This window comes from Brassica napus, chromosome C2 (assembly GCF_020379485.1).
Source record: "Brassica napus cultivar Da-Ae chromosome C2, Da-Ae, whole genome shotgun sequence".
Lineage (NCBI taxonomy): Eukaryota > Viridiplantae > Streptophyta > Magnoliopsida > Brassicales > Brassicaceae > Brassica > Brassica napus.
Genome location: NC_063445.1, coordinates 14,887,024 through 14,909,585, shown reverse-complemented (window position 1 = coordinate 14,909,585; position 22,562 = coordinate 14,887,024). Strand labels below are relative to the sequence as shown.

At 32.1% G+C, this 22,562-nt stretch overlaps 5 protein-coding genes and 1 long non-coding RNA gene across 25 annotated transcripts; 4 read left to right on the top strand and 2 right to left on the bottom strand.

Moving 5' to 3' along the window:
- Positions 1-1,724: 1,724 nt before the first annotated feature.
- Positions 1,725-2,957, bottom strand: LOC106441218 (microsomal glutathione S-transferase 3). Its single transcript, XM_013883041.3, has 4 exons — positions 2,654-2,957; positions 2,412-2,487; positions 2,156-2,328; positions 1,725-2,054 (listed from the first exon to the last, which is right to left on the bottom strand). Exons 1-4 carry the CDS (start codon positions 2,764-2,766, stop codon positions 1,979-1,981), a joined length of 438 nt encoding a protein of 145 aa, XP_013738495.1. The 5' UTR covers positions 2,767-2,957; the 3' UTR covers positions 1,725-1,978.
- A 2,223-nt stretch (positions 2,958-5,180) lies between these two features.
- LOC125581950 lies at positions 5,181-5,632 on the top strand. The gene is made up of 2 exons (XR_007319739.1): positions 5,181-5,279; positions 5,368-5,632. It is a non-coding gene; the product is annotated as an uncharacterized LOC125581950 (long non-coding RNA).
- Positions 5,633-11,091: 5,459 nt separating this feature from the next.
- Positions 11,092-11,952, top strand: LOC106381833. Its single transcript, XM_013821772.3, has one exon. The coding sequence runs from the start codon at positions 11,255-11,257 to the stop codon at positions 11,777-11,779; it is 525 nt and encodes a 174-aa protein (XP_013677226.1). The 5' UTR covers positions 11,092-11,254; the 3' UTR covers positions 11,780-11,952.
- Positions 11,953-13,961: 2,009 nt separating this feature from the next.
- Positions 13,962-16,020, top strand: LOC106381832 (sm-like protein LSM8). Of its 3 annotated transcripts, none has more exons than XM_013821771.3 (6): positions 13,962-14,086; positions 14,309-14,363; positions 14,456-14,496; positions 14,575-14,649; positions 15,547-15,599; positions 15,687-16,020. In XM_013821771.3, exons 1-6 carry the CDS (start codon positions 14,024-14,026, stop codon positions 15,775-15,777), a joined length of 378 nt encoding a protein of 125 aa, XP_013677225.1. In that variant the 5' UTR covers positions 13,962-14,023; the 3' UTR covers positions 15,778-16,020. The 3 variants fall into 3 exon arrangements, with proteins under 3 accessions (XP_013677225.1, XP_022569498.1, XP_048604186.1); XM_022713777.2 differs by having other exon boundaries at positions 13,997-14,202; XM_048748229.1 differs by having other exon boundaries at positions 14,002-14,161.
- Positions 15,388-18,322, bottom strand: LOC106381831 (callose synthase 2-like). 14 transcript variants are annotated; one of them, XM_013883046.3, is made up of 9 exons: positions 17,951-18,322; positions 17,660-17,751; positions 17,476-17,576; positions 17,247-17,368; positions 17,034-17,147; positions 16,839-16,921; positions 16,705-16,759; positions 16,536-16,623; positions 15,388-15,806 (listed from the first exon to the last, which is right to left on the bottom strand). In XM_013883046.3, exons 1-6 carry the CDS (start codon positions 18,082-18,084, stop codon positions 16,903-16,905), a joined length of 582 nt encoding a protein of 193 aa, XP_013738500.1. In that variant the 5' UTR covers positions 18,085-18,322; the 3' UTR covers positions 15,388-15,806; positions 16,536-16,623; positions 16,705-16,759; positions 16,839-16,902. The 14 variants fall into 14 exon arrangements, with proteins under 14 accessions (XP_013738500.1, XP_022569495.1, XP_013677217.1 ...); XM_022713774.2 differs by having other exon boundaries at positions 16,536-16,605; XM_013821763.3 differs by having other exon boundaries at positions 17,069-17,147; positions 17,951-18,321.
- An 866-nt stretch (positions 18,323-19,188) lies between these two features.
- Positions 19,189-22,288, top strand: LOC106400906 (NDR1/HIN1-like protein 6). 5 transcript variants are annotated; one of them, XM_048748223.1, is made up of 7 exons: positions 19,189-19,826; positions 20,062-21,004; positions 21,106-21,185; positions 21,276-21,387; positions 21,469-21,545; positions 21,648-21,763; positions 22,009-22,288. In XM_048748223.1, exons 1-2 carry the CDS (start codon positions 19,376-19,378, stop codon positions 20,355-20,357), a joined length of 747 nt encoding a protein of 248 aa, XP_048604180.1. In that variant the 5' UTR covers positions 19,189-19,375; the 3' UTR covers positions 20,358-21,004; positions 21,106-21,185; positions 21,276-21,387; positions 21,469-21,545; positions 21,648-21,763; positions 22,009-22,288. The 5 variants fall into 5 exon arrangements, with proteins under 5 accessions (XP_048604180.1, XP_048604179.1, XP_048604177.1 ...); XM_048748225.1 differs by having other exon boundaries at positions 19,282-19,826; positions 20,062-20,255; positions 20,944-21,004; positions 21,109-21,185; positions 21,648-22,288; XM_048748224.1 differs by having other exon boundaries at positions 19,282-19,826; positions 20,062-20,255; positions 20,944-21,004; positions 21,648-22,288.
- Positions 22,289-22,562: the final 274 nt, after the last annotated feature.

Sequence of the window (22,562 nt, the reverse complement as noted above, 5' to 3'; positions counted from 1 at the left end):
GTCAAGGAGACGAGTGCATAACCTTAAACCAGATGCGGTATGCGACAAAGATCTTAGAGGAAAGCGGTATGAAGCATTGCAACTTGACACACACGCCTATGGAAAGTGGACTTAAACTCGCAAAGTCCATTGATGAAGAAGAGGTTGATGCGACGAAATATAGAAGGAGTGTTGGTTGTCTGAGGTATCTTCTACACACCAAGCCGGATCTCTCGTTTACTGTTGGAGTATTGAGTCGGTACATGCAGAGTCCAAGAGTGTCACATGAAGCCGCAATGAAGCATTGTCTCAGGTACGTGAAAGGGACGACATCGCTTGGCCTCATATTCACGAGATCAGTATCGAAGATTCCTAAGATCATTGGCTATAATGATAGTAGCCATAACATTGATCCAGACGACGGGAGAAGCACTGCAGGTCACATATTCTACCTTGGAGAAAGCTTGATTACGTGGTGTTCTATCAAACAGGACACGGTTGCATTATCAAGCTGTGAAGCAGAGTTCATGGCCGGTACGGAGGCTGCTAAACAGGCTATATGGTTACAAGAGCTGCTAAGTAAAGTCATGGATCAGACGGTTGAGAAAGCCGTGATCAGAATTGATAATCAGTCAGCTATAGCCCTCACAAAGAATCCTGTCTTTCATGGAAGGAGTAAGCATATACACTCAAGATATCATTTCATTAGAGAGTGTGTTGAGAGAGGGAAGATTGCCGTGGAGCATGTGTCTGGTGATCAACAGAAGGCTGATATTCTTACTAAAGCTCTTGGAAGGATCAAGTTCAAGGAGATGAAGGATTTGATCGGAATGCAAGATTTGTTGAAAAATGATTTCAAGCTTAATGGGGAGAATGTTGAGATAAGCTTGAAGATCAAAGAAACTTGAGAAGAAAGTTAATTACCTAATCCTATTATGATTGGGATTAATAATATATTTAGAAGTTATCTAGATATATTTATGTAATAGGATTAGGAAAAGATAATCTCTATATAAAAAGGATATGTCAAAGTGTGGCATAACTTGTGGGATTAGAAATTGAGGGTTTGAGAGCTTAAGTTTTTGAGTGAATTTTCTTAAGCATTAATAAAGAAGAGTTAGTTCTTTATATTGATAAACTTTCAGTCTTTGATTCTAGAGCTTGTTGTTCTGATGTATCATGTTGACGTGCATTGAAGTAGAACAGAAAAACATGTCGTAAATTTTTTCGGTACCTGGTTTATTAGAGCTGTTGTATGTCAGTACTGGCGGTAGTTCCGCCATTTGGGATGGCGGAATGGGCAAAACAAAAGTTCATCTTGGCCAAAGCTGATGTGTTCTAGGCTGCTGGGCAATCGAATTTCCGTCTGAATCAAGCAACGGGGTCTGGATGAATGGTGTGCCACCCGGGTTAAGCTATTGCATTCATCGTTGGAATTATTAATGTGTTATGTTGCTCCCTGTAACACCAGATGTGCCTGGTCTGTGTTTCAAGTTAAATTATTCAAAAGGGTGTTTTCTCTTTAATCCCCCTTAATTCTAGTGGTCCACTTAGAAATTAGGATTTAATGTTTTGATTAACATTTATAACAAAAAAATTAACGACAAATTTTTTCCAGATTCCTAATTTTCAGAATTCACCCTCTGCTGAAGTGTCCTATTATTACAAATAGTTATTCTTTTCCAATCCCTTAATCTTTCGTAACCGAATCTATCAAACCAAAAAGATACGATATAAAACAGAAATTAAAACGAAATGCACCCCCACCGAAGAGGAGGTAAGACTTGCAATATTTGCTTAGGGATGTGAAGTTTTATTGTTCTACATATAGAGCATGATTTAATAAACTTCAAAAAGTACAGCAACAACTCTAAGATTATTACACAACTCTGTAGACAACTTACAACGATTATTACACACGTCTGTAGACAGCTTACAAGGACTGGATCCAAAGTTCATGAACAAACACAAAGAACCATCAACCTCACAAAAGACTGGCTTAACCACGGATCAGACTAACTCCAAATGAGATGGTGCAGATCATGAGACCAAGCAATCCCAAGAAACCGTATTTTCTGCAAAAACATAGAGATTACAAGACTACAAAAATGAAAGAAAAAAAACAACATATGTCAGATCAGCAAGGGGGAAAAAGAACAAAGAAAAAAACTCAAACCCGATGGTGAGGCGTTTCATTGGATCTCCAGTAGAGTAGCCTTTAAAGTAGAAGAATCGAGTGATATTATAGAGCAAACCCAAACAAGCGCAGATGCAAGGGTGTTTCATTCCACCAAGGATCATCAGTACGAAGTACATTGGCATCATCTCCAGAGAGTTTTGATGACCCCTCTGCAACCAGAACACTCAATAATAAGTAGAAAAATCATTAAGTGAAAAATAAAATAAAAATTCTTCATAAAAAAAATAAAAACCTGAACGCAGTTGAAGAGTTTAGCATCTTTGTTTTCTGATTCTATAGCGTATAGAGTTGGATACGGCACATTGTACCTGCATCAGGATGACAAACAACAACATACTTCTAAAATGGAATAGAATTGAGGCGACTACAGAAGAAACAAAGGATCTAAAAATTCAGATTACGAAAAAACACTGACGAAACTGTAACGTGAAAAAAAAAAATTTAGATCGCCTCCGAATCAAATTGAAGGCAAACCTTTTGCGGGCCATGCCGACTTGAGCTCCCATCCAGAGGTTGAGGAAGCAGTAGAAGACGAGGACGAGAGCCACATATCCGTACTCGTTAGGTAGGAATTCGGTGAGGGCCATGGATGATTTTCAGCTATGAGCTTTCTGAAACTCGCAAGAGAGTTCGTCAAGGAATGGATTGCAAAATACGAAATGATTTTAGGGTCGGCAGATGTATTTCTGATTTTTGGAGTCGGCAAATATTTCCTGTTAATATTTTTATTTTTTAAAAAAGAAAACAAATTTTGTCCAAAAACACCTGTAATCTTTTCTTTTCTTTTCTTTTTGTGCAAATAAACCTCATTTTAGAAGAAGAACCGGTGTGCGGATGATTATTTTTATTTTATACGTATAACTATTTGGTTTACATGATTAGTGGTATATAAATTTAATATTTATATATTATTAATAGTTTATTTTAATATTATCAAACACAACAATCTTATAGTTTGCATGCAGTAATTTTTTTGTTTCAAATTATTAGTGATATCTCTGTTATTAAAACATGAACACTAACTAAAATCTTACATTATGTGTTATTTAAGACAAAATCTATTCAACTTAATATTAAGTTAAATATTAATTTCCTTAAGAGTATACTTGTATTTTAGGTTTTTTTAGGTTTTAGTCATATATATATGTTAATCGGATTATTTGTATGATTTAAATCTTTGACTGAATAACCTAAATTAAGTGTAATTTTTTAAGTTTATAATCATTTAAGTAATTTTATATATGGTGGTATAAAAAATCACACATAAAATAAGTCATAACTTATGTTTTAATACTATAGATTAAAGATAAACATTCCATTTAATTACTAAAATCTAGTCATATATGGGTTTAAAATTCTTGAGGTTGATCATAATGATAAAGCAATGGGTCGTTAAATTTAAACTAAATTATCCTAAGCCCATTATACAATGATCGTAAGCCCAGGTCATCGTGTGTGATTCATTAATGATGACAAAATATGTTTGTTAAGTGAACTGATATTATAGGCGTAAGTTATGGATGTAAGTCAGAAAATATTAATATAAAATAAATGATACATGATTTTCTAAGGGTCCATTTAAAAAAAAACATACATAAAATAAACAATGACTTCTATTTTAATAGAATAGATACATGTTAACATCAAGTTTTTGTTTTTAATAAACGATCCTACATTTATTTATTTCCTAAACTTTACTTTTTATTCATTTTCTATTTAGTATCTATATTATTAAAACTGAAATACCTTTTAAAATTAATCATTCTTTAATCATATTAATTACAACTTGTGCCAATGAATTAATAAATATTAATTAATTAGCCGTAAATCATTATTTTGTTAGATTCTTTTTCTAACCAAAATTAAACAATTAACCACATATCATTTATTTTGTTAGATTCTTCTCAGATCAGACCTACCAAACTTACTAAACTTACGATATTCTTTAAACGGATTATTCTTTAACGAAAATTTACAATAAAATTTTTAAAAAAATATTTAAATTGTGATTACAAATTTTAAATGTTATATATTCAGGTATAATAATATTTCATTTAATATAAAAAATATAAACTATAAGAGTAAAATTTATAAGAATACAATAAATAAATTTCAGTTTAATATTTCCTCAAAAATAAACATAAAAGTTAATTGGCATATAAAAATTTAAAGACATATATATATATCTAATTAAAAATACATTCTATTTTGAAACATGGATTTATTTTGTTTTGTTGAAAAGATAGATTTAGAAATATACATAAACATAATAATTGGTGTTTTATTTTATAAATATATATTAAATTAAAATTTATTTATTGTATTTCTATAAATTTTACTTTTATAGTTTTTATTTTGTATGTGAAATGAAATAACATTATACATGAATATATAACATTTATAGTTTGGAATCACATTTTAAATAATCGTTTTTAATTTTGTTGTAAAATTTTGTTAAAGAATAATGTAAAATATTTGGCATATAAAAATTTGAAGAAATATATATATATATATACTAATATACATAAACATAATAATTGGTGTTTTAATCTATAAATAAATACGTAAAAATGGCTACTATAATTAAAATTAATAATTGACGAATATGTTATATAACATATCATTTTGATTGGTTTTATATCCAACTGCAGTATAAGCACTCAAAAAACTAACGATAATTAAAAACTCTCAATCTATCATAAATGTTATATACTACAAATCATACAAACACCGATACTGGTGCATGTTGGTGCAACCATTATATATATTTTTTTTTGAAGAATTTCATATGTCCTGCGGGTGCACGAGTCAAGATCTAGAAGTGTATTCAAGTTTTAATTTTAAACTGATTTAGTCTTATGCGTTCTTTTAACTAAATTTGGTTAAGAAAACAATTTAGTCTATGTATAATTATGAAATTTAAATAATACATATCTTGATGATTTTCTTTCCATAATTTGATAAGAAAGTTGACTCAATTTCATCCTATAAAACTGCTCCCACGACATTGATCAGATACCAGTACTTTTCTCAACATCTAAAACAATGGAGAAGATCATGTCAACGAAGTTTGCCTTTGTTATCTTCTTAGTTGCATCCAGTAAATTTCATATTTCATATGTAGCATAAAAGTTAAAACATGCACTTTTTTTATTTATAACAACAACAATACTGGTTTGGTTTTGTAGTGATGAGTATTGAGGCAACAAGGTTATTACCCGAAGAAGCTCTTGAAACTATGTTGCAGGGTGAATCTTTGCCGTATGGTGAGGAAAAGTTCCATTTTGGTCGTCGCTGCCCAAATAGGTGTCATGTGGAATGTAATCCCGATCCTTTTATTGTAAGATGTGGTTGTGTATGCAAACATTAATCTGATCTTTTTTAATCAATTTCCACAAATAAAAATATATGTTTCTCTCTTATAATTATATCAATAAACGACTCGGCCAGGTATGTTATTATGTAATGATTTCTGTACAATTTTTTGTATGAATTTAAGATGGGCAATGGATCCCTGTGGTAAAAAAACAGCTTATAATATCCAAAGCTCTCCAGAAAAAATATGCTCAGACGGGGTCAGGTTTCAAGTCGTCAGACAAGAAATTTCTATTAATTTGGGCAGCTTCTTGTCTTCTTCTTGAGGGCAAATATGTTATATAACAATCATTTTGATTGGTTTTATATTCAACCTCAATATGACCAATCAACAAATTACATATAATTAAAAATTATCGATCTATTATAAATGTTATATAATAACAAACATACAAACATCGATACCGATGTATGTCTGTGCAACCATTATTTTTTCATGCTATGAAAAATTGCATATGTATGTACCACTAAAACAAACATCCGTGAGGTTGCACGAGCCAAGCTCTGGTTTATTATTATAAACACTTAATCATTTTGACCATGTTTAAAAAAAAAACTATCTTAATTTTATGGTTATGCTGTTTAATTTTATCCACAAAAGAGATTCCAAAATCAAATTTAAATTTTATGAAGATATATAGCTTGATTTAATCTGTTTCATTTTTATCGAATATTTAATAAAATAAATATCACGCACAAATAGCTTAGAGTTTACAAAAAAATTTAAATATCTAAAATTAGATATATATATATATATATATATATATATATATTTATTTATTTATTTACTTACACAAATATATATGAAGAGATATAATAAAATTAGTGAATGTTTAAATTATATAAAACATTGTCTTTAGTCTCATCGATTTTTATTAATATCTATTCTATTAAAATAGAAGTCATTACTTATTTGATGTGTGATTTTTTAGTTTGGTTTCTCTTTAAGAAAGTCATAACTTTAAATAGGTCTATTATTTATTCAACTATATATTTATTTTATGCTAACATTAAAAAGCTTAATCAATTAAAACAAATAACTTCCCAATATTTTAGAGATTTCGTAATATACAAAAAATATATAATTTTAGCAAAGTAATCTTTCAAATTCGTGATAATCAAAAATTTATTACTTCTTTTTTTTTAACAACAAACATTATTACTATAAATTCAAAAAGTAGCAAATAGTGCACATCACTCGAACATATCCAATTTTCAAAAGATCAAAACTACCGAGTCTATTAAGTGTACAGTACATTAATTCAACAATTCTAATTTTAAGTATGATATGTCAATTATATTAATACAAGAGACAAAGAAATGATGGCTATTAACATTCAACAACGACACTTTGAAATACACAGTTAACGTTTTAACTACAATGGAAGTTACACTGTTGGAAAAAGATAAACTTATAGAGATAAAAACAATACTTTTGATTTTGGTACGTTTTATCGAGATAGAAATCTGATGTATGCTTTGTTTAAGTATTACCGCTTAGATTATCAAGAAACTAAAATAAAGAAACCAACTTTGTTGACAACAGTGTGCTTAACAAAAAGATAAAGACCAATATTTGTTTTCTGGTATAAAGAAAAGATCGTAGCAGCAGCCAATTAAAATCACAAGGCTAATTGAACTGAAGCATGAAACATATGGTTCTTTCGTTCCTATTTTTGAGATACACAAAACCTGGACTTAAGCTAAACCGATGGCCTATGCTGAATTTGAGATATTATTCCACTTGAAACCGATCATGATTTCTTAAACTATCGATTACACTCATGTCCCACCCCACTTCATCGACAATATATAATAGGGACAATTAGCTCAATATCATAAAAGAAGACTCATATTTGAAATCTAACACATGATTGACATTAACAGCCCAATGCTTATCTTTATCGAATGGAAGAGACGAAATTGCCCTCCCGACTGACACAAAATTCTGAGACTTGCAGGCCTTGTCTTCTGATAAAACTTCTGATGCGCGGCAGGTAAACAAAAGAGTGATCATGGAGATAGGTATGTAGCTAAAGTCCTCTTCTTTACACTTTTTTTTTGTTTTTGAGTTAATTTTATGGTTTTTTTATTATATTAGTAGAAATTTAATTTTCTTCTTATTTTTTCACTTATCATTCAAATTTATAAAAGACAAAATCAGAATATTTTTTCAATGTTTTTTTACAAAGATCCAAAAAACATTGATGAATTTTAATTACGATTCCAAAAATTCACTTTTTGCAAAAATCTATAAAAAATAAGGTGAAGATCGTAAATCCAAAGTAGTGAATCAATGGAGTAAAAAAATATGTTAGTTGTTACAAAGAGGTTGTGGCTAATTGATAAATGATTTTCAAGATTACAGAATAGTCTATCATTATCAGATACATGAATTGTTAACCGGTACATGATTTGTTAACGAATACATTGTTCGATACATCATTTGTTAGCTGTTACGTGATTTTTTATACATTATTTAATATCAAAAGTTTGAGTAACCAATATATCTATGGTATTAGTTTTTTTAGCACTCTACACATAATTATATATTTTTAATATAAATGGTACCATGTAAAAATTATAATAATTAATATATTTGTTGGTTCTATATAACAAAGGAACTATAACTATTGTTAACTGATAAATGTTTTTATATCATATATATAAAAACACTGATAGATGATTCGATTGGTAATTTTTAGGTTTACATTTTCATAACTATTATTTTGTCACTTTTCACCATGATTTGTGGCGTGGTCCACATTTTCATCTCATGTTTTTTGTGAAACTGAAGTTAGAGAGAAAATTATCTAAAACCACTATTTTGTAACTGATTTTGTGACAGCTAACAAATCATAAATCAGTTAACGAATCATGTACACGATATATAATAAATAATGTATCAACTAACATGTACCAAAAACAATGTATCATATAACAAGTTATGTATCCAAACCATGTAACATCTAACAAACTATGTAACAATTAAATGTTTTGGTAACAAGTTATAACTACTAGTTTAATGTTAAAAAGAATTGATAACATGCATGTCAACTAATAGTCATCTTTTGGTTTTAAGTCGTGTATCAACTAACAAAATATGTATAAGATAATAATTCACATATCAACTAATAAATCGTGTCTCCTACAATGTATCAAGTAACAAAGTATGTATATAACCATTTGACAACTTATTAACCGTTACAATTTGTTGTACATGTTTATAACAATTAATAATGAAATAAAACTAAAGATTCACTAAAATCTAAATAATATCTGACAATCGATATAATGGCGATTAACATAGAAGTTATCCACACCAGGAAAAAAATTTCAAGAACACATCATGATCCAATTTAAAAGAGTTCACTTTTTAACTTGCAAATTTTGGAAAGAACTCTCTAAATTGCTTCAACTCAAAACTCTACACAACTTTTGCTGATACCGCATAACACATATCTTCTCCTATTTGCACATATAGATTTAAAAGACCAAAACCAAAAAGATATACCATCAAAGATCACATTTTTGAAGAGGACAATGAAACCCAAAAAGTAAATTCAAAAGGAAACTGAAAAACCAATTTTGATTTTTTATTAGATAAAATTTAAAATTATGTATTTTGATTAAACTATAAATGATGTCAGATAAAGGTTAAAATTTATTAATTAGGAAAGTGTCGGCTGCGGCTATACTGTACCCATTAGCTGCGTAGGGACCAAATGGGGATTTAAATTCTTCTCTTCAGCTATGTTACTCGCTTAATAAAGGAGTTTAAAAGTGGTATGGACACCAATTCTCCCTATATAATAAATAAAAGAGATATAACAAATTCCAAACAAAAAAAAAAACTCTTTCAGATTGGATTTATACGAAAAACTAGGGCAGGGCAAAAAACTGGATCCGAAGAACCGAACCGAATCCGATCCGAAAAAGTAGTACCAAACCCGAATCAAAATTGATTAAATATCCGAACGGGTTCAAAATTTTGGTATCTAAAGAATCGAAACCGGGTACCCGAATGTAACCGAAATAGATTTATATACCTAAATATATTACTTAATTTTAGATTTAATATATGTTAAAAACATCCAAAATATATAATATACTTTTAAGTTGTCTAAAATACTTGAAAATATACATAAATAGTCAAAAGTAAATGTCTAAAATAACTAAAATATATTCAAAACACCAAAATGCTTGAAATATGTATTGATTTCCAATCCAAATATTCAAATCAAATCAATTTATATGTTAATTTTAGGTATTTTGACATATATTATACAAATTTATATGTAATGTATTATTTTGTTTAATATATTTTGAGAAATTTTAAGCATATAATGAATATTAAAATTTTAAAAATAATTTAAATGGGTTATCCGAACCGGAACCGAATCCGCAAAGATCCGAACCGAACACAAACCGAAATTTAGAAATACCCGAATGAAGCTGAAATCTTTAAACCCGAAAACCCGAAACCTGATTAGATACGAACCGAATCCGAATGGATACCCGAACGCCTACCCCTACGAAAAACTTACAAAATAATTACGATTTCAAGCTTGAAAGGCTTCGTAGATCGTTTTTATGTATATCACTTCATTTCTTACGCCAATAAACTGATTAAGTGTATGTAACATACAATAAAATTTGGATATATATATATATATATATAGGCCCATTTTAATTGCAGAAAAGTATATTCAAAACTAATTTATGTACAGTCCAATATTGACCTTAAATAATTCAGTTTTCTATAATAATAAAATTAATTATATGTAGCACACTTAGGTATTTTCAAATTTGTTTTGTTCTTATATAATTCATATTTTATAATAAGAATTATTAATATTAAATATAGTTAGATTAAATTTGGAATTATAAATATAAATATGTCAAAAAATGTTAATGCAACTATTATGTAATCTCCAAAATTAGAATATAATTAAATTAATTAATACGTATAGTCGTATACAGTATATATTTTTGATTTATAAAAAAATGAAATGAACATCCGTCAAATCCTAATTTCTTTTTAAAGAAAAATCAAATCAAATCCGACGTTACCAATATATTTTTGACGGCGTCTATTTCTCGGTGCTATCATCGATCATCCAAATAAACGGAAAATTGGACTAACGTTAAAGGGGTTTATTTTTGGGCAAATCTCCAAAATAGCACATTTCTAAGTTTATATCAAAAAATAGCACTCAAAAACTAAAATGACTAAAATAACACTTTTCTAAGTTTATCCTTTGAAAATTTTAATTTTTTTATTTTTCAAAATTTGAAATCTTATCCCCAAAACCTCATTTCTCAACTCTAAACCCTAAACTCTAAACCCTAAACCCTAAACTATAAATCCTAAACCCTAAACCCTAAACCCTAAACTCTAAACCCTAAACCCTAAACTCTAAACCCTAAACTCTAAATCCTAAACCCCACCCTTTAACTCTAAACCCTAAGTTTGTGACTTTTGATAAGACATTAAGTGCTATTTTTGTGACTTTTGACCTTGAATGCTAATTTGTGAGCAAAAAATTTGATTTAGTGCTATTTTTGTCTTTTTCTCTTTATTTTTAGGGAAATAGTCAAAAAGTAAAAAAATATAATCTTCTTCACCGAATCTCCCGGTAGATCGTCTTTTGTTTCAAAGCAGGGAAGAAGTCAAAGAAAATCAATACACACACAACAATGGCATCGTCATCATCCTCTTCCCTCCGCCTCCTCCTCCTCGCGATCATCGTCTCTTCCCTTTCAACCATCGCCGCTCGTCCTTGCAAAACCTTCCTCATCTCCTCCTATTCCCTCTCAATAACCCCAGAAAACCCTAACCTCGAATTCGTCACCGTCTTCACGACCCGCCGTCTTTATCCCCACCCAATCGTCCCTTTCTTCGTCAATCGCCGTCACGGATTCCTCCCTTCCGCCGCCGAGAAGCCTCAGATCCGAGAGGATCCCCCTCAATTACCCTTCTCCGAGAACATCAAGGACCGCGCCAGTGACATCCTTAGCGTCGTGGTTGGTCTCTTGTTCGGCGTCGGATGCGGTGCCCTAACCGCAGCTACCATGTACCTCGTTTGGGCTCTCGTCGTGAACCGCCACGGATACGATTTCGAGGAAGATGATTACGAGAACGAGGAATCGGATGCGGCTAGCTTGAAGAAGTTGGGGTACGTCAAGATCCCTGATCCAGCTCCTGTGAAGGAAGCTGCTTAATTCTATAGGTTGTTCTTATCCTATTTACCCAAACAGTAAGAAGAATGAATCCTTTTGTGAATTCAGTTTCTATCTATGTTACCTGTCAATAAAGTTGAGTCTTGTATACTGAACTATCAGTGCTTTAAGATTTGTGTAATGCATTTTTATAGTTTAAAATTAGAATTGTTACTTTTTGTCTGCGGAGATAGCTCTTTCAGATCTATTATCTTGACACCAATGTGTCTCTCTACTTTATGGTTTGTTCATGTATACCGATGTTGCTCGTTTAGGAGCTGAAGTTAAACCGTCTGATCATGTAGACTTTGTTTTCATCAAACGGTATTGTATGGTTCTTATTGATTAGTTTAGTTGTCTTCTTCTGTATGTGAAAGAGCTTTAAGCTTGAGGGTTTTGAATCAGGATAAACAATTAGGAAATTTTAGCTGTGTTTTAAAAGGGGCGTCTGGGACTGGGTCAAGGTGTGGTAAGCAGAGAAGCATCCATTGCCTAGCATAGATGAGGCTTGTCGATTACACAAAGGCTCTCTGCTCTGTAATCCTCCCTAAACAATTACGATTCATTAGAGCCTTCTTTCACATTCCACTAATTCACGTAGTAACAGCTATTATGCTATCTCGGTTTCTTCTGGTCTTTTTTTTTTGGACAACTTCTGGTCCTTTTTCTATTTTATCATTTTGATTGTAGCTTGTTTTATGTCAGATTCGTACCTGAATTGTCTTGGTATAGATTTTTGTAGGCTTTGTTTTGCCTTTTGGGTAACACAAGGTGCAATTTCAACCTCCCATACTCTGCGTATAATTTTTCACCTTAGCTTTGTACACAGTTGATTATGTGAACAAATATCTTGATCCATTGTGCGATCCTAAACTGTCTTTAGAAAGATTGATAATGACTAACAAAGGGGGCATCATCACACAACAAAAGAAGATTATAGTTACAACAAGACGGTTAGCATTAGCTAGCTAACAAAGGATCATAATGTTTTTAGAACAGAGTGCGTCCATACATATGTAAAGTTTTTTAAAACCCAACTTGCAAAATGATACGTTCATACAAACATTCAAATATATAAGAGTGCTATGCCCAAAAGAGATCTACCAACTGTCTAGAAATTGGCCAGGTCTATGGGGAAAATCCGTTGCTGCTTTCACACATATATATATATTTTTTGGTCCAATATATATATTATAAATATAGCACATAAAGGTTAAAATAGTTAAAAATATTTAATTAAAAAGGTAAAAAAAACATCAATATTTCTAGGGTTAATTAATTTAGATTTTAGAGTTTAGATGTGAGGATTAGAGTTTTGGAGGTGCAGTTTAGGACTTTTTTTTTTAAAAAAAAATTAATTTTAAAAATTTTAAAAATAGTTTCAAAAAGAATTTTTCGGATTTCAAAAAAAATTTCAAAAAAAAGAAATAAGAAAAAATTGAAAAGTTAGAATTGAAAAAAAAAAGTTTTAGTGTTTTACGAAAATTAAAAGGTAAACTTCTTTACTATTTATTTAAATGTTTATTAATATTTATATATCTATAATATATATATATATATATAATAGTCTTTTATTTTTTTTAATGAAACCTCATTTGGTCATTTTATTTCTTCTATGCTATTTTGGCAAAAAAAAACTAATTTTAAGTTTGTTCTAAATATTGGTGAGAATTAAAAAAATTTAACATGTTTTATTAAAAATGATTTGAATTTTTTAACTTGATCATATCTAAAGAAGTGTTTTTAAAACCGGGGCGGACCGACGATTGAATTGGGTTAAACCACGAACCGAAGACAATCTGTGTTGGATTAATAACAAAACCCATCTAAAGTTGAACCGGTTAAAATCCATATTAAATTGTTAAAAATCCGGAAACCGGTGATCAATGAACCGACAAAACCCAGATTCATATGTAAACCATTAATTTGTTAACAAAATAATTAACTTGCTCTTTAAATTAAAAATAAAGTTGTAAAAAGTTAATAAAACAACGCCGTAACTTATTTTTTTCTTTTGTCGTCTCTGTAACTTACAAATCACAAGATTTACAACCATAAATCTTCACGTCAAAATATTGTTTATGTCTACTTCTCACTTTATTTAAATATTATTACATGATCATTTGTGTTAAAAGACTTTAATAATTTAAGCATTAACATTCATGAAATTCCAAATTTGTATAAAAAGCAAAGCATTGTACTTATTCTTGTTTCTCGTTACACTAGCAAATTATAAACTTAGTTTACATGATTTTTTTCGAAGTTAAAGAAGACTTGAAGTTAAAGAAGACTTGGAGGGGGGGATTTGGGGTTGAGCCAGAACCATTTTTATATTCGTTTCCCTTCGTGAATTTTTTTCTCGATTTGGGTCGAATTAAGATGGAAGTATCGTTTGTTTTTTCTTGTAATTCTAGGTTCACGTAAACGTAATAGAAAGTTCATATCTGGGTTGCTATAGATTCTGTTGAGATCCGTAATGCCCACCAACTGTTCGATGAATTTTTCGCTGAAACATTTAAGTAACCCTTTCAGGTCTTACCAACTCTTCGGATGGCAACAACTACTGGACTTGAGTCTCTTGTCGATCGTGAGTTGTCTTTTTTCTTCTCACTAATCACCACTCTTGATGTTCTGTCCCATGGGTTGTCTGAAAATCTTAGCTTTTGGGTTGTGTTGCAGAGATCATTTCGGTTATTACAAACGATGGACGCAACATTGTGGTAATGTTATTACCCTCTCTTTTTTTGTTATATTGATTTCAAAGGAAAATAAAATAACTGTAGTTCTGGATGAATCAGGGAGTTCTCAAAGGTTTTGACCAGGCGACTAATATAATTCTGGATGAATCTCATGAACGCGTCTTTTCCACAAAGGTAAGCTTCTGTTTTTTGAGTATTTCATCTGAATTTTTCCCCTTTATCACACAATCAAATGGGTGCAAACACTATTCTCTACTATTATTAGCCGGTCTGTGACCTGATGGCTAGTCTTCTTGAGTGGTCTAGCCATGGAGTCATTTTCTTCACGTCTCTGTGATGTGTTACCACTCCAAATTCTTTGTGTAGTGAACTGATAAGACTAGAAAGATAGAGGGGCAAGCTCACTTGGATTCTAGTTATAACTTTTGTTACTTGTCAGAGCACCTTTCTTTGTCTGATATTATGTCATTAGTTGGTCGTACGTCTTTTCCAATAATGTACATTGCTTGATTTATTTGCTGTAGTGCCATCTTTTCAACAGAATATTAAGGAATGTACATTTAAGATAGGCTAGTTCCTGCAATACTTTGTCTGAATGGAAGGACATAAAAGTGTGGGCAGCTACAATATGTGTTGAAATTGAGCTTGCACTGAAACAGATTTAATGCTATCATCAGTGTCATAATTGATTGGAAAATATTGGGAGAACATTTTTGAAACGCTTTAGCTAGTCTAGGTAAGTCAAATCTTTATCCACAGTGTGTATACATGAATGAACACTTCCCTTTTGTTTTCATCAAGAGATGCTTTTGTCCAAATGATAGATATTGGGGATACATCTTTCGGATTCCATGTTGTTTCTGTCTAAAACATGTAAGGAAACAGAAAAGGGTGGATGGATGGTTTCAAAAGAGTTGCGTCTTTAACTGTCTTATTAATCACTTCCGTTACTGTCTGGTGGGCTCAAACATGAACAAAGTCACTTCTAAGTTACTGATAGAGGATTGAGACATCTTACTTTGGTTTTCACTCTCTGAATGTGTTGGTGTTTTACGTGTCTTGATATATCAGGAAGGAGTACAACAACTTGTGTTGGGTTTGTACATTATCAGAGGCGACAACATGTAAAATCTCATCCTCACATTTTCATGTTGACCCATCATCGATTGATTGATTGATTATCTAACGCTACAATTGTTATGTTTGATCAGAGGTGTTATTGGGGAGCTAGACGAAGAGCTCGATGCTAGTCTGGATTTTTCGAAACTAAGAGCTCATCCTTTGAAACCCGTCGTGCATTGATTGAAAATAGTAATGATGTACGACAAAGCCTGAACAATGACAAGATTGTGAACAATTTGAATTAGTTTGTCTTGCTATCTATCTGCTTTGTGTATAAACCACAAAACGAAAGCTTTCTTTTGCGATATTCTAGTGTTATGATCTTTTATTTATTAATCATGTTTTAGTAAGCTTTTGATTCCAATTCTGTAAGCGAATACAAAACTTATGAGGAAATTTACTACTCTCTTCATTTCACTTTAAGTGATGTTTTAGAATATTTTTTGTTTTTTATTTTAAGTGCTTTTTTCAAGTTTTTATGCATAATTTGATGTTTGTTGGTTACTATTTATATTTTGCAGTATAATTTTTTTATTAGGTGAATTAACTTTATTTATAATAAACTGAATAAAAGTTAGTAATTTTTTAATCGGTCTCCAAAAATTTAAAATTTAACTATTTTGAAACAAGAGTATCAGTTATCATTTCTCAAATGCGAAAAAGACCACTTAAGAGCATGTTTAACCCTGAAACTCCTAATGGAGCTCTTAATGATTTTTTTAGTAATAAATATAGCTTAAGAACCTTTGTTAAGAAACTCCTATTTTGAGTAGTTCAATGGGGGTTTCTTAATTAAGGGTTCTTAAAAAAAGTTATTAAATATTTTTTGTATATAAAAATAAAATTTATTTATTTATTAAATAAATTATTAAACATTTTTGTATATAAAGAAAAAATTATTAAATATTTTTGTATAAATACTTCATTAATATTATCACCTTATGATACTTCCTCTCGCGATTAACTTTTTCAATCTCCTCGTTCTGCCCCTGAGCTAGTCTTTGCATTCTGGAAAACAGAGACCAACTAGAGTGTCGAGACTCGAGATCAATCTCGGTGTGTTTAAGTCCAAAGCCAGTAATTATGTAAGAGAAAAAGAGTGATAACCTGCTGGCCATGGTAGACCCCTAGTGTTACGAAGTGCGATAACCATAGCTTGTATCTGTAGAACAGTGTGTAAGTGTTAATTTTTCTGACTAAGAAAATGACTAAACATAAATGGATATGATTATTTGGTTAACTTTAGGAAATCTCTTTATAGCCTGAATTTGACTATCAGGATCCACGTCGTTTTGGATTTTTTCTTCAACTTTTGTGTGGCCTTCTAGTATCCACCAGCAAGAAAAAAGGATAAACAGAAACAAGTGAGACAAGAATGTGGTAACCTTATTCATGCGATATCAAGATTTCCTCCATGAAATCATATGGCTAAAGACCTGCGTAAGAATAGAAGTACGAGGCACAAAACTACCTCAACAGGCACTTCCTTAACAGCCTTCAAGACTTCAAAGAGAACAGCAGCAGTTTGATAGTCCTTTGTACGTTGAGCACTACAAGGCCAAAAAAAACCTTTGTTTTATGAATGAAAACACATATAAAAGATAGAGATAAAACACCGATCCGAACAAACAGTTCCATCAAACACAAACCGGTCATCTTTGTCAGCAGCGTTTTGCAAAGCCTGGATGTATTTCTTGTAGTAAAGTTGATAGAAGCTTTGCATATCGCGTGCGTCACTCTGCTGGCTTCCTGCGAGAGTTGTTTCATTCTCCTGCACAAGTTTAAGAAAATAAGGTAAACTGACACTTAATCCTCAATTCCCCATGCCGCAATAGTTTTATGAGCAAGCTAACAATAAGGTAAATGAAGTGATGATACATGTTCTAAGCGCTGAAGAAGAGCAGTCTTGAACTGGGGAACACCACGACCACTTGATGTGGGATCAAGCTTACATGCCTTCTCAAATGCATAAAACCGACCTAAAATACAGCCAATGAATTTTGTTTACAATTCATTTGATATGATCAAATCATCAGGGGACTTTTACATTATTTCAACTCACATAAGTAAGAAACACGAGGGTTACTAGCTTCTACTTCATTGGCTACACGGAGGATAGGAGCAATCTCCACAAGAGATGATGGCACCACTTCACTGTACAGAGTAACCATTCCGAGTTTACCAGTAGTTTGAGACATCTTCTAAATCCTCAAACAAAAAAAAAATTTGATGAAGACTTCTTCAAATTTAAAGAGCTTTTACAAAACTATATGTGCTAAAACAAAAGAGTTAATCAAAGGCTCATGAAGGAGAAAAGACAGAGACTGCCATTAAATAGCGATCAGAAAATTACCGTCGAGGTTTGGTGATGAATCGCTTGCCCAAGGCTTCATAGCCCAAGGCCTCTGCATTCGCCGCGCTTGCCCAAGGCTTCGTAGCCTCAGGCGCCGCCTCCAGCATCAAAACTTCCCCTTTGTTCGTCGCCATTACCGCCGAGGTTTGGTGATGAATCGTCGACAGAACAACTGAGGAAGAGATTAATCGATGAATCGTCGATTGATCCTTCGCAAGAGAGAAAGGGGAGAAACACCAAACTCTCTATTCTTCTAACACGTGTCTCCAAGACTCGGCTCTTCCTCCTCTTAATTAAGACACGGGTCTTAAATTAATTTTTGTTTTCCTTTTTTTTTAATTACAAATTAGCATAAGAACCCCTTTAAGAGTCACCGTTGATCATGGTCTAAAGAACAGAAAGTAGTCTTCTAGAAAGTTTTGTTTAAACGCTCCGACGACGATATATAAATATAATACGTCAACACACACAAAAAAATCATTAATAGTTGTTTATGTCGAATATGTTGCGAATTGTAATTTAATGAAAACAAAATCCAGTTGCATTTTAAGAAGATATATAATAAGAAAATTGAGCCATGACGGAATGCATGAGAACACTGATCCCTAAAGTCTAAGGAGATTAGGTCAACAAATGTATATCGTCACTAGCATCAACAAAATAAAACTCGAGACATCAACATAATCGAAAACGTGTTCAATTTTATTTCTAGATTAAAATTATGTGTTATTCTGAAAATATGATTTGATGTGTATATGTGTTCAATTTTTTTTTACAGTTTAGAAACAAGTAAAGGAAATAAAAAAAAAGTATTTGAGAAGAGATAAGACGAAGAAAAAAAAAGATTAGAAGAAAAGATTTAAGAGATAAAGAGTAAAAGACTAAAGAGAAAATACAAAGGAAAGAAAAAAAACATCATTTAGAAAGGAATGATATCAAATAGATAAAGTTTAATTATATTGTGTGATAAGGTATGGTTGCTTTCCTAAATAGTCATATTTTTTGCCAATAGTCATATTTTTTGCCATCTATTGCAAGTTCACATATATAAATTACATAAAATCTTTGCTACCCACCCTACTAAAACTTAGATATTTTTATGGGTTTAAATTAAATTCCCATATATGACCGCTATCTGAAACACAAAAACAAATTCATAAACACGTGTGAGGTTGTATTGAAACATAAAGTTATATAGGTAGACAAAAACCATAGATTCATTTCCTTTCGAACAAAATAGGTTATAATATAAACTTATAAATAAATAAAATCTTGAAAGATTGTCTTTCCATTGAAATACCCTTACCGTGTTGACTTTAAAACCCCATACTTCAAAGTCACACCTCCTTTATATTTCCCTAACGCCTAAACAAGATCTACAAACACCACTCTTCTTAGTATTTGTGTGATCAAGAATTCTCCAAAATGTCTCGTCACCCGAAAATACACCCGGAAGCCCCATCAGCGCGAGCATCGGCTCCTCTGGTACCACGTGCTGCCTCTAGATCAGAACAAGGAGACCCGGCCAAAGACGTTTTGACCCAACGGTCCACATACGTACCGTTGGCTCCGCCGAGGAAGAGAGGAAGAAGCTGTTGCTGCAGGTGCGTGTGTTACACACTCTGCCTTTTCTTGCTCCTTGTTGTTGCAGTAGGCGCGACGATTGGTATACTCTACCTTGTATTTAAACCGAAGCTACCGGATTACTCTATTGACCGGCTGCAGCTCACCCAGTTTGCACTCAACCAAGACTCGAGTTTGTCCACGGCTTTTAACGTGACTATAACCGCTAAGAATCCGAACGAGAAGATCGGGATTTACTATGAAGATGGGAGCAAGATTACCGTGTGGTACAACGAAACCAAACTCAGCGAGGGTACGTGCGCATTTTGTTTATTCCGGTTTAATATATTTTAGATTACGTTGCTTCCTCTTCAAAATTTCAAAATATCAGTATAATCCGGTTCGCTTTCCTTTGGGTTGGTTTGGCACTTGGATGGTTTCAAAGCTTTTCTCTTTTTCTTGGTTTCAAAACTTTAATTATACAAACGATTTAATGTTGTAAAGAAATATACAAACTGATTTATCCATTTTGTCTGTTTCGTTTGTAGGATCGTTGCCAAAATTCTATCAGGGACATGAAAATACCACAGTGATAGACGTAGAAATGTCTGGCCAAACTCAGGATGCAGCGGGTATAATGACAACATTAGAAGAGCAGCAACAAACAACCGGGAATATACCATTGAGATTAAGAGTTGACCAGCCGGTTCGAATCAAATTCGGGAAGTTGAAGCTGATGGAGGTGAGATTCCTGGTTCGATGTGGTGTATTTGTGGATAGTTTGGCTCCAAATAATGTTATTAAGATTCAAAGTAGTAGCTGCAAGTTTAGGCTCAGGCTATAATTCTGTTTCTTAGGTATTCTATTTGTCATTTGGTAAGGTATTGTATTGTGTTTTCATTTTTTGTAATTCATATTTTCATTAAAGTCTCCTTTTAAGCTACACTCTTGTGTCAGACCCTTGTTATACAAATTACTGGTTTTTGTTACGAATAATTGCTTTCTAGGAAACGTAGAAAATCAATTTTTATGAAACAAAAAAAATCTTATACAATAAAGGAGGCTTTGCTCTCTCCTTATTAAACCACGTCAGCAGGAAGGATAGAGCATTTTTTGACACCTGTCAGCTCCTAAAATCATCTTGAGTTAATTTTCGTTGGGCCAGTTCTGATGTCTTGCATTGGTTTTTTTCCAGACTTTTTGTTCATCAGATCTTTACGGTTTATTCTTGGCCCTTTATTCTTCTCAAAAGTTACAAATTAATGGATCATGTTAACCTTTACAGCTTCCTTACTTTATTGCATCCATTTTGGTTTAATGCTTCTATTATAACAGTTCCAATCTTCAAACCTTCAATCATCCTTTTCATCTGATTCACCTCGATATCTTGAAGAACCCATCACCCTGATCATCATTGAAATATCTTTCAGCTTTTCGGTGTTACGAGCAACGAGGAGAATCGTGAGTACTTTCTTTGGCGACTGAAATTAGGTAAGAGTTCGTGCCTAAATTTTTTTTTTTTTTTTTTGACATCCTAAAAATATTTAAATGAGGGTTCTAATCTTTATAATGAATCTATATATATGAATCAGAAGATCCATGTTGATAGAGTCATGATGCAAACGAACGATGGGTCTCAGATATTCATAACAACTAAGATAATCTCTCCAAGGTGAAAATCTCTATAAGGACTCTGATTTCGAAAGGCTTCACTCTGGGATATGTTATGGTTTAACGGACTCTTTCCTCCTTGGTTATTCAGAAGGAAATCAAAACTCAAACGTTGGAGATGATGAGGTTGCTTGACAATGATGATCAAAGTCAATTGATTAGATTAAAGGACAAACATCTTTCTCTCTTCAAATCAAAATAAGGTTAAATTGTATTGAATGTTGTTTCATTGTGCTTACTGATAAGATCAAATTTGGTTCATGAATTTCTGTTTCTTATTACAGAACATTTTCAGAACAAACTTTGGGATGAATTAGATGACTTCGAAGCTTGGTTTCATATCTTCACTCTATATCAAAATGTATGTGCAAGTATCTAAATTTTTATTTACTTATCTTATTGAATATCAGACTCATGTACTAGATAGTAAATATTATCTTTTTTTTTCCTTTTTATTGTGCAGAAGGAAGGCTGAAAGCCTGCAACGCTAGAGATGCAGATGAATGTAAATCAGTGGAAGTTTAAATCAGCAAACTGAAACATGCTTTTCCAATGCTTGGTTCTGGAAAGAGTTATGAGGTACCTTAATCACTAGGCTTAGTGCTGGTGCAAATTCTGGCCCTGCTACTACTGCATAAAAAATAAGCAAGCTGCACAAATTTACTTCATTATTCTTGCCTACTCTTTTACTTTGCTGATTATCGATTGAAATGTCCACAATTTCTTAAGCATATGGGCTATATCACTATTCTTTCTCCTCTTTTATCTGTGAACTGGCTATGGAAGTTTGAGGTTATGTTTCCCCTTTTTCTGGGTTATAACAGAAACTTAAAAAGCTCCAAGAACAGAAACTCATTGAGAAGCTATTTCAGCCAGAGCAGATGAAAATTCGGTCACCATAAGGTGGAACAAATGGAAGATTGGTAGTCACGGTTAAAAATGTTGATTTTGGTTTCAGGGATAAGGTGAGTTACTACTAACTTTTGAATCAAAGTCATGACAAACGATATTTCTTATGTTTGACCCTGTCAAGAAGTGTATTATTGACTGTAAACCAGATGTGTTCTGAATAATTTTTCGGATTAGTTTTACATGATTAGTGCGTATGGGAGGACCAAGAAAATGAGTGATATGGCTGCTTATGCTTTCCTTCAGTTCAGATGAAGAAAGTAGGATCAGAACTTACTTCACTTTTATACACAACTCTTATCCGTGCTTACTATGTTAGCGTGTTGAAGCTAAGATGAAAGGTAAGTTGAATGGACATCATATAAAAAGACGCAAAACTTTCTATTTTTTAAATTCTCTGATATCCACTATGAACCATTATTGAATGAGGCACATGTGTAAGCACATGTATATATGACCAAATATGCAA

Excerpts from the sequence above, each read along its gene's own strand:
- LOC106441218 (XM_013883041.3), bottom strand. The coding sequence starts at position 2,766 with ATGGCCCTCACCGAATTCCTACCTAACGAGTACGGATATGTGGCTCTC. Across the intron at positions 2,488-2,653 it reads GTCGGCATGGCCCGCAAAAG|GTACAATGTGCCGTATCCAA; the intron begins GTTTGCCTTCAA and ends ATCCTGATGCAG. Across the intron at positions 2,329-2,411 it reads AACTCTTCAACTGCGTTCAG|AGGGGTCATCAAAACTCTCT; the intron begins GTTTTTATTTTT and ends TTCTGGTTGCAG.
- LOC106381833 (XM_013821772.3), top strand. The coding sequence starts at position 11,255 with ATGGCATCGTCATCATCCTCTTCCCTCCGCCTCCTCCTCCTCGCGATC.
- LOC106381832 (XM_048748229.1), top strand. The coding sequence starts at position 14,024 with ATGATTTTTTTCGAAGTTAAAGAAGACTTGAAGTTAAAGAAGACTTGG. Across the intron at positions 14,162-14,308 it reads TGGGTCGAATTAAGATGGAA|GTCTTACCAACTCTTCGGAT; the intron begins GTATCGTTTGTT and ends TAACCCTTTCAG. Across the intron at positions 14,497-14,574 it reads ACGATGGACGCAACATTGTG|GGAGTTCTCAAAGGTTTTGA; the intron begins GTAATGTTATTA and ends TGGATGAATCAG.
- LOC106381831 (XM_022713770.2), bottom strand. The coding sequence starts at position 18,084 with ATGGCGACGAACAAAGGGGAAGTTTTGATGCTGGAGGCGGCGCCTGAG. Across the intron at positions 17,577-17,659 it reads CCCTCGTGTTTCTTACTTAT|GTCGGTTTTATGCATTTGAG; the intron begins GTGAGTTGAAAT and ends GCTGTATTTTAG. Across the intron at positions 16,922-17,068 it reads TTAAGGAAGTGCCTGTTGAG|AAGGCCACACAAAAGTTGAA; the intron begins GTAGTTTTGTGC and ends GGTGGATACTAG.
- LOC106400906 (XM_048748222.1), top strand. The coding sequence starts at position 19,376 with ATGTCTCGTCACCCGAAAATACACCCGGAAGCCCCATCAGCGCGAGCA. Across the intron at positions 19,827-20,061 it reads CGAAACCAAACTCAGCGAGG|GATCGTTGCCAAAATTCTAT; the intron begins GTACGTGCGCAT and ends TTTCGTTTGTAG.